The sequence below is a fragment of the Sarcophilus harrisii genome, chromosome 3 (assembly GCF_902635505.1).
Source record: "Sarcophilus harrisii chromosome 3, mSarHar1.11, whole genome shotgun sequence".
NCBI lineage: Eukaryota > Metazoa > Chordata > Mammalia > Dasyuromorphia > Dasyuridae > Sarcophilus > Sarcophilus harrisii.
The window spans coordinates 542888760-542899524 of NC_045428.1; the positions used below are offsets into that span (position 1 = coordinate 542888760).

Consider the following 10765-nt stretch of genomic DNA (forward strand, 5'->3'; position numbering starts at 1 on the left):
TTAGGACCAGAGAGCATGCTGGGAGATATCCCACAATCCCACTTTTGGAGAAGCAGCATAAATAGAGCTTCAGCGAGCCACTCCAGAGTTACTTGGGAACATTCCCAGGGGTCGGAGAGGGGCACTCTGGGAGGAGGCTCACAAGCCTTATCTTTGAGGCAAGAGAAATTCATTGCATCTTCCACCTTGGTGCTGGCTGGATGGAGGCTGAAGAAAGCAGAGGCAGGAGCCAAGGACAAAGCTGCAAGATCTCTTGGAGCCAGGCAGAGAGATAGGCCTGAGCCAACCGGGCTATATTGAAGGGCACAATAAAAGATCTGAATTTTTACCAGCTGGCTGCGATTTGGGTGATTATTTACTTGTAACTGAGACCAAGGCTGCCTCCGGAAAACCTCCCAGAAGCGCTCTCTCCCAGAGAGAACCATCTTATTATACTTTAAAGCAGAGAAAACACCATCACAGTGTTGCCTCCCTTGCTAGCTGTAAGCTCCTTGAAGGCAAGTTCTGTTCCAGCCATTAACAACCTGTTGTTCAGTCCTGTCTTCTTCTTTTAGACAAAGGTTTCTCCATTTTACCAATGAGGGGATGGAGGCAGATAGAGGTGACTGACGCGTCCAGGGTCCTACGGATAGTAGTGAGGGTCCCAGGCCACAGGAACTCAGGAAGAAGTCCCCGCGCTTTGCTCGCTGATCCCCCTGGCTGGCGGTTAACAAAACGTTACAGATTGATTGACAGCCAAGGAGCAGCAGCGCGTGAGCCCTACAATACTCGGTCCGACGAGACGTCACGTGGCGCCAGCCCAAGGGAAACTACATTTCCCAGAAGGCTTTTCAGCAGCCGCGCGCTTGACGACAGTTCTTCCGAGGACAGCCCGAGTCGGATAGGCGGTGAAATAAAAGTGGGAGGGGCCGCCCCGCGACGCGGCCTGTTTCCGGTGAGGCGCGGCTCTGGCGGAGCGGAGCGGAGCTTGTGGTGTTTCTTGAGCTCTCAAAAAAGGGAAGCGACATGTCGGCGGCTTTTAAAAAGGCGGCCAAGTCCCGACAGCGGGAGCACCGGGAACGAAGTCAGGTATGAGCCCCCCGCTCCTCCCCTGGAGCTCCGCGGGTGTCTAACCCCACAGAGACCCCGCAGCACCGATTCTGCTTTTTCCGCTCGGAGCCCAACCTCGTGCGTGCGCACATCCCGGTCCGGCTCGTCGGCGCAGGCCCCGCCCCTCTCATTTGCATACCACGCTCTCTGGGCTCCTCCTTACCTCGTGGAACCTCAAATGTCAATTTCCGAGGGCTTGAGTTGGGGAGAGGGCTGGCGGGAACTTAACCCGCGCCGAGCGGTGGCAGGGGTGTGGGCCGCCACCCACGCTCCCTAACGTAGGCCGCGCTGCGTTCGACAGGTGTCTATTACATTTGGGTAGAGAGCTGGCCTGGGAGCCGGGGAGTCCCCGCGCCGACTGTGCGTCCCGGGGCTGGTCGCGCTCCGGGCAGCTCTGACGCTTAAAAGTGACGTCTATAGAGGTAGCTTCTTTCTCCGGGAGCGAAGTGGGCCCGCGGGGACCCATTTCGTTAAACGGATTAACCCGGAAGCAAACCCAGACCCACCGATTATAAGCCCGGAGTCCTTTCCTCTGGCGGCCAAAGCGTCCCCTCCCACCTTCCCAGGCTCCGGATATCTTCTTCCGGGACACTAGCGACCCTGATGTCCGGGTGTTCCACGCAGGAGACTCCCTCTTTCAGACGGCCAGAGCGGCTCATCTTCTTCCTTCTGTCACCTCCCGTGTCTCCTGCGCACGCGTCTGCTACCGCCCCGTTAGGCCCCGCGTTCTGAGGGCAGAGCTTCTTTTGCCTCTTTTTAGACCCCCAGCCTAGCACGCGGTGGGCCCTTAATAAATGTTGGCCGACAGCGCCGTGAGCACTGGGGCCTGAGGTTGTCGCGCTTCTCCTAGTGAGCGGCTCTTAGGCTTTGGGCCCCCGGCCTTCCCCCGACCCCTGGGGATGTTCCAGGGGCTGTGAAGAGAAAAGGCAAAGAAGCAGGTCAGGCTCTCAAGCAGGGGAGATGACACGCAAGTGACTACGCGGGTCCGGGTTATATGCAGAGTAGACAGGAGGCGATCCCGGGGGGGGGGATTTCTGGCATTAAGGGCTCCCGAGAAGTGCTTGCTGAAGGTGTGACTTAGCCTAGGCTTGCAGAAAGCCGGTGAGGAGGGAGAGGGAGGAAATGCTGGGCATGGAAATGTCCGTCTCAGGGAGGCAGGATCCCTGGGGGAGAAAGCATAAGAAGCCTGGAAAAGTTGGAAGCAATCTGCTTATGAAGATCTTTAACTACAGGTTGGCTCCCCGCAGGTAATAGGGATCATCCTGTAGCTTCAAGGGCCTCTTGCCTCGAGCGCTCCATTGGTTCATAGAACTTGGAGCTTTTTGAGATCTTCTAGTTCAGCCCCTTTATCTTACAGATGATGAAATCTGGGCTTTAAAGGGTTACGTGACTTTCCCAAGATTACCACTTGAGTAGGCTGCTAATACTCCGTGGGCCTCAGTTTCATCCTTTGTAAAATGAGATGTTCTCCAAGGACCCTTCTAGCGCTGACGTTCTTCCGTTACAGAGTTGACCTAGGAGCTATCGAAGGGGAGTGATAGGATAGAGGTACTTAATTCACTCCCACTCCAATTGTCCTGATTGATACACACTTTTCCAAGGACAGGTCCTAATGTCAGAACCCCTTGCTTCCCTGCCCTCCATTTCCCCCCCCCCCCAACCTCCACTCTTCCCACTACATTTTCCCTTTTATTTATTATGTAGATCTTTTGATTTTCTGTCACATTTATTGCTTACTATATTTCTCCCTGCTCTACCTAGAGAGTCTTTTCTTTTAATAGATTAAAAAAGAAAAAAAAATTTAGGGAATTAAGTGACTCATGGATTCATCTTTAACAATAAACGCAGTATTAAAGATATGAAGGTTTCTATTTCACCATCAAAGGGAGAATTGTTTTGGAGCCAAGTATGGTCATTTCGCTGTCAGTTTCACTTGATTGTTCCTTCAGTTCACATTGCTTTAGTCAATGTGTGTGTGTGTATACACAATGTGTCAATTTAGTCAATGTGTATATATATATATATATATATGTTGCTTTCATGGTACTGTTTACTTCATTCTTCTTACGTTCATATAAGTCTCATATTTCTCTAAATTTTTCATCTTCATTTTTTTCCCAGTGCGGTAATATTTCACAACACGAATGTGTCAGTTTGCTTAGCTGTTCCCTAGTATACTGAATACCTACTACCTTGACAAATTAACCCTGTAGATGGAATAAATATTACTTCTTGCACATATAAATATTACTGTTTTTCACATTTGTAGATGACTGTTGTAATGAGTAGAAAATAATTTCAAAGCATTATTGATTTCATAATTTTTATTATATTTTTCTTTATTAATGGTTATTTGGAACATTCATCATCATGTGGGAATTTATCACAGTTTTTGATGTTTAAAAGGGCTTGTCATTGTTTAAAAAGTTGGGATGTCCTGGGATAAAAGATTTTTAAAACTCTTTCTGCTCTAAATGCTCAGACCAGATGGTTGTGAATTATGTGACAGTGGAATAGAGACCTTCCAGGGAAAAAGTCGTGGATTTACCAAAGACAGTTTTTTAGAAAGATGTCAAAAATGATGAACCATTATAAATGTGGAGTATAGTAGTAGAGTCAGTCAGAGTGAGCCACACAAATTGGAGGTCTAGGAGAACAACCACTGTGTCAGTGACAAATGCATGCACCCTCTCTGTCTCATACACACAAACACATACACGTGCACACACTCACTCTTCTCCCTTCCTCCATCCTTGTGGCCTCCCTCCCAGGGGCTTTGTCCTTTGGGTGGAAAGTTCTCCCTACCTTCTCTAAGATTTGCTGAGACACTACATACACACTATGTTCCCTCTGTTTGGTTTTCTACAAACTCTTGGATCCAGTTCACATTAATTTTAGCTCTCCTGGCAGCTGCTCACATGGTGCACAGTCATTGTTGCCTCCTGCTGTCCTTAATTGGCTAGAAAGCCTGCCATGGCCAAGCTTTTAAACCTACTGGCGCCCTACTCGATGTATCTTGTCCTCTGGCAGAAGATAGGTATGGAGGAAATGGGGAGGGTGGGAAGCTAGGGTGCAGGGACAGTTCCAAGGACATGGACTTGTCTTTTCAGAGGGACTGGTGACAGTCAAGTAGAAGCTTTATTGGGTCTGTTGTGTACTGGAGAAACCAAACACCATGTTTTTGTCTTCTAGCCTGGCTTTCGAAAACATCTGGGCTTTTTGGAAAAGAAGAAAGATTATAAACTTCGTGCCAAGTGAGTTTATTCTTCTATTCAAGTTGCTGCAAATAACACAATAATCTTGAAGCACTGTGACGAAATTGTTTGACTGTCCAGAAGGGGATCATTTTCTGTCATTGATAAAGTAGTAACCTCTGGCAGCCCCTGAAACGCTTTTCCGTGGCCCCAAACTGATCTGTTAGTTTAAGCATAGTAATATTTGTAGCAACTCCAGCTGCAACATAATTTTTCATTGCATTTGTTCCAGATTGATTTCCTCAGAGTAACTTTGTGTGTGACGGTCTTGATATTTGAGCCAAAAAACAGAGGTTTTTTTCTTTCCTTTCCTTGAAATGCCAGATGGCATCTCAAAATCCAGTTGTTCTTTCTCTCATATCCCCATGAAGTGTGGATGGGAGATTTTGTGATCCTGATGGGAATGTTGAGGCCTCAAGGACTGCCCTTCCCTTCTATATCCCACCCCCAAGATAATGAGTCCTTGTTGGTTGCTTGCTTGCTGAAAATTTTCTTGGTTCTTCCACATGATGGCCCAGGCCCTCCTTGTACCTCCAGTACAGAATGGGAGGAGCGTTTTACAGAATTTTGAAGGTCCATCAGTTCCTATAGCGGTGGAGGCCCTACTGATAAATCAGAGATCCCAATTAGAATGAACCCTGGGGTTCATCCTCTTCCAGTACTGTATAACCTTCAATGAGACAGTGTTGCTGAGACTCAGTTTCTCCAGCTGTAAAATGGGTATGATGATATCTGCCTTAGCTATATTTGCTGTCTTTGTCACTCCTGAATCGTGTTCCTTCCGTCCACATGACCCGGTTGGGCATCCAGGCCCGCCCCTCATTTTGTGGGGCTCTTGGTTCATGAGTGACAGGAACGTTGCTAACCTGAAGTAGGCCAGGTGTCCCAGGTCAGGGGTGAGTGGATAGGAGCGAGGGAGGTCCAGCAGTGACTGATGACTGGAGAACTCCTGACCATCTACAGAACACTTAGAGGCACCAGCTAACCCTCCCAATTACCCTCAAAATAGTGCAGCCAAGAAGCCATGGTCCAGAGTGCTGAAGTGACCTGCCTGTGGTGGCGTGGCAAGTAAGGGGCTGAGCTCCGACTGGACCCAGCTCTTCCCCCTGACAAGCGAGGGCTTCGGTGACATCGCTTGCTTCCATTTGATGAGAAGTGAGCTGGATGGAGCATTTTCCAGTTGTGAGGGGGGCAGGCAGTCGCTGAATTAATTGTTTGTGGGCTTCCTTGTCCATGAGCTTCCAGATCCCTGTATTCTGTTGGAATTGAGCCGGTGTGAGGAAGCATTTGGTAAACTCCGCTTCATGTCTTTTTCAGTGACTACCACAAGAAGCAGGAATATCTTAGAGCCCTTCGTAAGAAGGCCCTGGAAAAAAATCCTGATGAGTTTTACTTCAAGATGACTCGGGTTCAACTCCAGGTCAGTGTCTGATTGACCCAAAAGGGTTTATTGAGTGCCTGTGATTGTGGGAAAGGAGGACAAGGAGGGAAGGCTCACCCGGGCAGATCTCCGGGCACTGACTCGGTGGTCCTTGCACCATGCTTTTAGGATGGGGTCCACGTGGTCAAGCAGCCCAAGGATGAGGTGACCGAAGAGCAGCTGAAGGTGATGAAGACTCAGGACATCAAATATGTGGAGATGAAGAGGGTAGCGGAAGCCAAGGTACGGGGTGCAGCGCTGGGCTGGTGTTGGGCACGGCGGGTCGGCCCCAGCTTCTTTCTGGGAGAGAGATGCCCCTGAAGGTGATACAGAACCGAGCCCGGTGATGGCTGGTGGGGAGCTTGTCTGGGTGAGGTCTCAGCCCCTGTAGCTGGGCTGGGCTAGAGAGGAGGGCCAGGCTAGGAGAGAGAGGAGGACCAAGCTGGACTAGAGAGGAGATTTAGGCTAGAGAGGAAGGCTGGGAAAAGGAGGAGGACTGGGCAAGGGAGGAGGACTAGGCTAGGGAGGAAGGCTGGGCAAAGGAGGAGGACCAGCTTGGTTCTTGTGGGACTCCTCTAGAAAATTGAACAGCTAAAATCAGAGCTCCACCTGCTGGAGGCCTCCGGGAAGCAGAAGAACAAGCACGTCTTCTTCTTTGACACCAAAAAGGAAGGTATGAGCCTGGGGGAGCCCGTGGCTGGGTGTCTGGGCTGTGGGGCCGCAGGTGGCTCTGGGGCATTCGCTCAAGAAGTTCTGCCTTCTGCACTTGTAGTGAAGGAGTTTGATATCGCGACTCACCTGCAGACGGCCCCCGAGCTGGTGACACGCGTCTACAACCGGCCCAGGATCGAGACCCTGCAGAGAGAAGCTGTGATGGGCGCCACGCATCAGAGCCAGATCCAGGTGCTTCTTGTTGCCCTCGAGCGGGGAAAGCGGTTTTCCTTTTTGCCATTTTTGTGTCGCAGATTTCTGAGACTGCAGACGGGATCATGACCTGGCTTGGTGGGCCACGTCGGTGTTTTGTTGGGGGGGGAATGTACCGCTGCCTGCTTCAGGTTCTTCATCTGTAAAATGAAGATAATAACAGTGCCTACCTCTCAGGGTTGTGGTGAGGATGAAAGTGAGATTTTAAAAAATATATTTTTAAATGAGATATTTATAAAGCACTTAGCAAACCTTAAAGTGCTATGAAAATACCAGTGATGATTATTTTGGTGCTGAAGGTGTGATTGGCAGGTTTGAACCAGGTGGACTTATGGACTCCCAGTTTTTTCGATTAAAAAAAAATAGTGGGAAAGGAGGACAGGGAGGGAAGGTTCCTTTTTTTCATTTTACAGAAGAAACTGAGCCACAGAGAGGGGAAGTGATTCCTACTAGTTCATATAGCTCTTAAGGGGCAGAGCTAGCAGAACAATTCAAGTCTTTTGGCTTCTAATCCAACTCTTTTGTTATAAAATTAATCAAACAGATCTAAGTGTAGAGCGTTGGGTTTAGAGTCCGGGCTTAAATCAAGTTGCACCTCGGGTACCAGTGTCACCCTGGGCAAAGCACGGAATCCCATTGCTTTTGTTTCCTCTCCTGTAAAAATGCCTCGGAGCGTTGTTTGCATTGGGGCTGCTAGGGGGCGCCACAGTGCACAGATGACCAGGCCTGGCCATTGCCACTCATTTTCTTGAGTTCAAATCCAACTTCAGACACTTAGTAGCTGTGCGGGAGCCTGGACAAGTCACCTAACCCCTCTTGCCTTCGTTTCCTCCTCTGTAAAATGAGCTGGTTGAGGAAATGGCAACCACCACACTATCTCTGCCGAGAAAACCCCAAATGACCCAAAAATGACTGAACTACGAAAAGCTGTTGTTGTAAATAATGACAATAGTAGCAGATGAGATTATCAATAAATCTGAGTACAGCCAAAGGATCATTCTCTCTTTCGGGACAAGACACCTGACAGATGCTAAAAGTATTTACAATTGACAAGCAAGTGCATTGGGGTAATGGCTGAGCTTCCTTCCATTGGTAGCATTCTCTGATCCGTTGGAGAGGTTCTCATTGAAGGATGAGGCGCTTGGACTCTTTGGGTCTGAGGACTTGTACTTTCGCAGTGATGATATACCAGCTTCCCGCCTCCTAAGTCTTTTGGTTATAAACAGTAACTCATATTTTTGTATGGGCAGTTGACAGAATGCTCCCCTGCCCACCATCTTCCTTGATCCCCACAACAGCGCTGTGAGGTCCTCTTTCTCTCTGACTTTGCTGATGAGGAGATGGAAATTCAGGGAGGTTGTCACTTATTCCAGGTCACTCACTGAGCTCAGAGATCGTACAGTTAGAGCCAGCACCCAGCCTGCTTCACCTCAATGATGAATTTCTATTGGGTTTTCCCTTATGACTCTTCTCCATTATTGTGATTGGGTTCGTGAAATGTGATGCTCGGTTTCTCAGAGAATTGAAATCTCAGTTCTGACTGATTCATTGAAAAAAAATTGTCTGTGAGTTTCAAGCAGACAGCTGTTCTGTTGTGATTTGAATCATTTACACAGCATCAGCTTTGCCTCCAATGTTTAATTCACAGCAGTTTTCTCTAGCTCAGAGGCAGCTAAACTTGCTTTAGTAATATAAATACCCCTAATTAGTTTGAATATATTGGGCAATCTCATAAATTTGACAGTGTGTGCAATAACGTGAAAACAAAAGCTGTCTGAAACCACTGTTGGGAGACTATGGCATAGTTGGTGAATTGTCATCATCTCAGGTCCAAGAATATTCCTTCTACATAAGACACCAGTTGGAACAGCCAGGCTGATTTCCTGGTATTATCGATTGTGACAACTCAGTTTGTGAAATAGCTTAGTAATAGTTAAGTGTCTCATTGTTCCCAAATGCTTTTCTGACTACCTGGTTACATTGCTTTCCACCTGTGAATGGAGAGAAGAGAGAGTTAGGGTACTGGGATTTCCCTTGTTTTTCCTAGCAATGTTTGTCCCTTGCGATTAGATTATTTGGGGCAATCAGCTCAATATGAATTGATTGGAAGAGAATAGCCTCTTCATTCCCATTACTCTAGACCAGGGCTTCTTAAACTTTTTCCACTTGAGACACCCTTTTTCCCTGAGAAATACTTAGGTGACCCTGGATATACAGAAATATAAAATAGGTATGCAAATTGATAATCTTATTTTGAGATCCTCACATTGTTATGAGACCCCTAAGTAGAGTTGAGAACTCTTAAGTTTAAGAAGTTGGACTCCAGAGCACTTAGCAGAGCTTTTGCCCTGTGATGGTTGCTAAGATAGTGAGGTCTCCACTCTTCTTTTGGGTGAATGCCTCTTTGAAAGGGGGAGCAGAAGGAGGGATCAGTAGGGAGAATTAAGTTGAGGCCATTTTTTGCTTTTCCTAAAGTTTTCTCAGTATCTCACCTAGTGCCTCCGGAAGGGCCAGACCATACTTTCCCAACTACTTCTTTTGGCCTCCAGATGTTCAGACTCTAGGCAGGGAGTAGAAGGGGAGGTTGAATTTAGGATACTGAGTTTGGCTTTCTCTGTTACTTATATGCTCTGTGACCTTGTTCAAGTCACTATTCCAAGTCTGAGTTTCATCTTTGCATAATGGAGCTAATGATCAACCACCTCATAGGGTAGCTGTGAATGATGCTCTCAGTAAATTGATCTACAAAAGGGTGCTGTGATTGTTGGAGTAAGTGCAGTCCCCAAAAGTTGAAACAGTTTGACTATTGCCTCTTAGTGAGGCCCTCCTGGAGTCATAAAAAGAGCTTATTTAAACCTTGGCAGATCTGGCCTCCCATTGGGCTCTGAAACATTTCTTAGTGACTTTTACTCCATTTGTTTGTTTTGCTGAAAATATTTGTATATTTTTCTCTTATAGAAGCTGGCTAGAGAGAGGAAAAGGCAATACAGCCTCCTGAAGCAACGTATCGAGAGGGAGAAGGAATTGTTTGTTATTGCACAGAAAATCCAAACACGCAAAGATCTTCTGGTGAGTAGAGAAAAGCCTCAGGCCTTCGTTTCTTTTAAAGGTCTTAACTGAGACTGGATTTCATCTGTGTGTAAATCAGGCGCGGTGAAAATGTCTGCTCCTTAGGGGCACAGTTTGAGCCAATGTCTGTTACTCTGGGAGTGTTGAAATGTTCCTTGATTAAGAAGGTAATAAGGGGGTTATTAGTCAGTGCTTTGGAACAGCATAGGGTAGGAACGGGCAGCATTTGAACTTTATAGCTTATGAATAGCTCTCCGTAACATTTAAACAGGTTAACAAAACAGTGAGTGCCACTCACTGGTGTTTAAAAATAGACGATATTGTGTAGTTAAATAGCAGAGCTGAAGAGTCTAAGATGACACTTCCATGTTATTATCATCTATCCACTAAATGTCAGACTTCTTTAGATACTCATATACTTTTAGTTACTTTCACATAAATTGTCTGCTTTTGAAGTCTTCTTCTCCAACATTCTCTGCCCTCCCCAACACCCCCCCCCATACTGTACTAATTTTTCCCCTCTGTTTTGCAGGATAAAACCCCCAGAGTGAAGGTGAAGAAAGAAACAGTCAATTCCCCAGCTATTTACAAATTTAAAAGTCAACGAAAACGTTAAAAGTCTTCTTGTCCAAGTGTGGTTATTCTTTAGACACACAAATTCTGTTTTTCTGATAATTTTTGTTTCTGTCCAACAAGATTTTCCTCCTTGTGGTTCCAACGTGAAGAAAATAGGCTCAGTTGAAAAAGCCCCTTTTCTGTCTTCTCAAAAGTGTTGTGAAAACTTTTTGAGGACGTTTTTATTTTTGAATTGCCTTGGGTTAGAGTATGGGCTGGGGTCCCATGAAAACGAAGGTCCAGGAACACTTTCTCTTGCTCAGGCAGCTCCTGTTAGAATAGTCTTGGCTCCTTGTCCCTGCCCTGTGCTCTAGTGGAGTTCCTGTGATGCAGAGGACACAAATGGCTTGGCAGGGCCCTCTCGCCCTGGGGACACGGACCCGAGGCTGCAACA

The 10765-nt window shown here is 47.1% G+C and overlaps 1 protein-coding gene across 1 annotated transcript; it reads left to right on the forward strand.

Annotated features, from left to right (window-relative positions):
* The first annotated feature begins 352 nt into the window (after positions 1-352).
* On the forward strand, positions 353-10377 carry UTP11 (UTP11 small subunit processome component). Its single transcript, XM_003765380.4, has 8 exons — positions 353-1068; positions 4282-4343; positions 5661-5763; positions 5893-6006; positions 6343-6436; positions 6536-6666; positions 9646-9756; positions 10289-10377. Exons 1-8 carry the CDS (start codon positions 1006-1008, stop codon positions 10370-10372), a joined length of 762 nt encoding a protein of 253 aa, XP_003765428.1. The 5' UTR covers positions 353-1005; the 3' UTR covers positions 10373-10377.
* Positions 10378-10765: the final 388 nt, after the last annotated feature.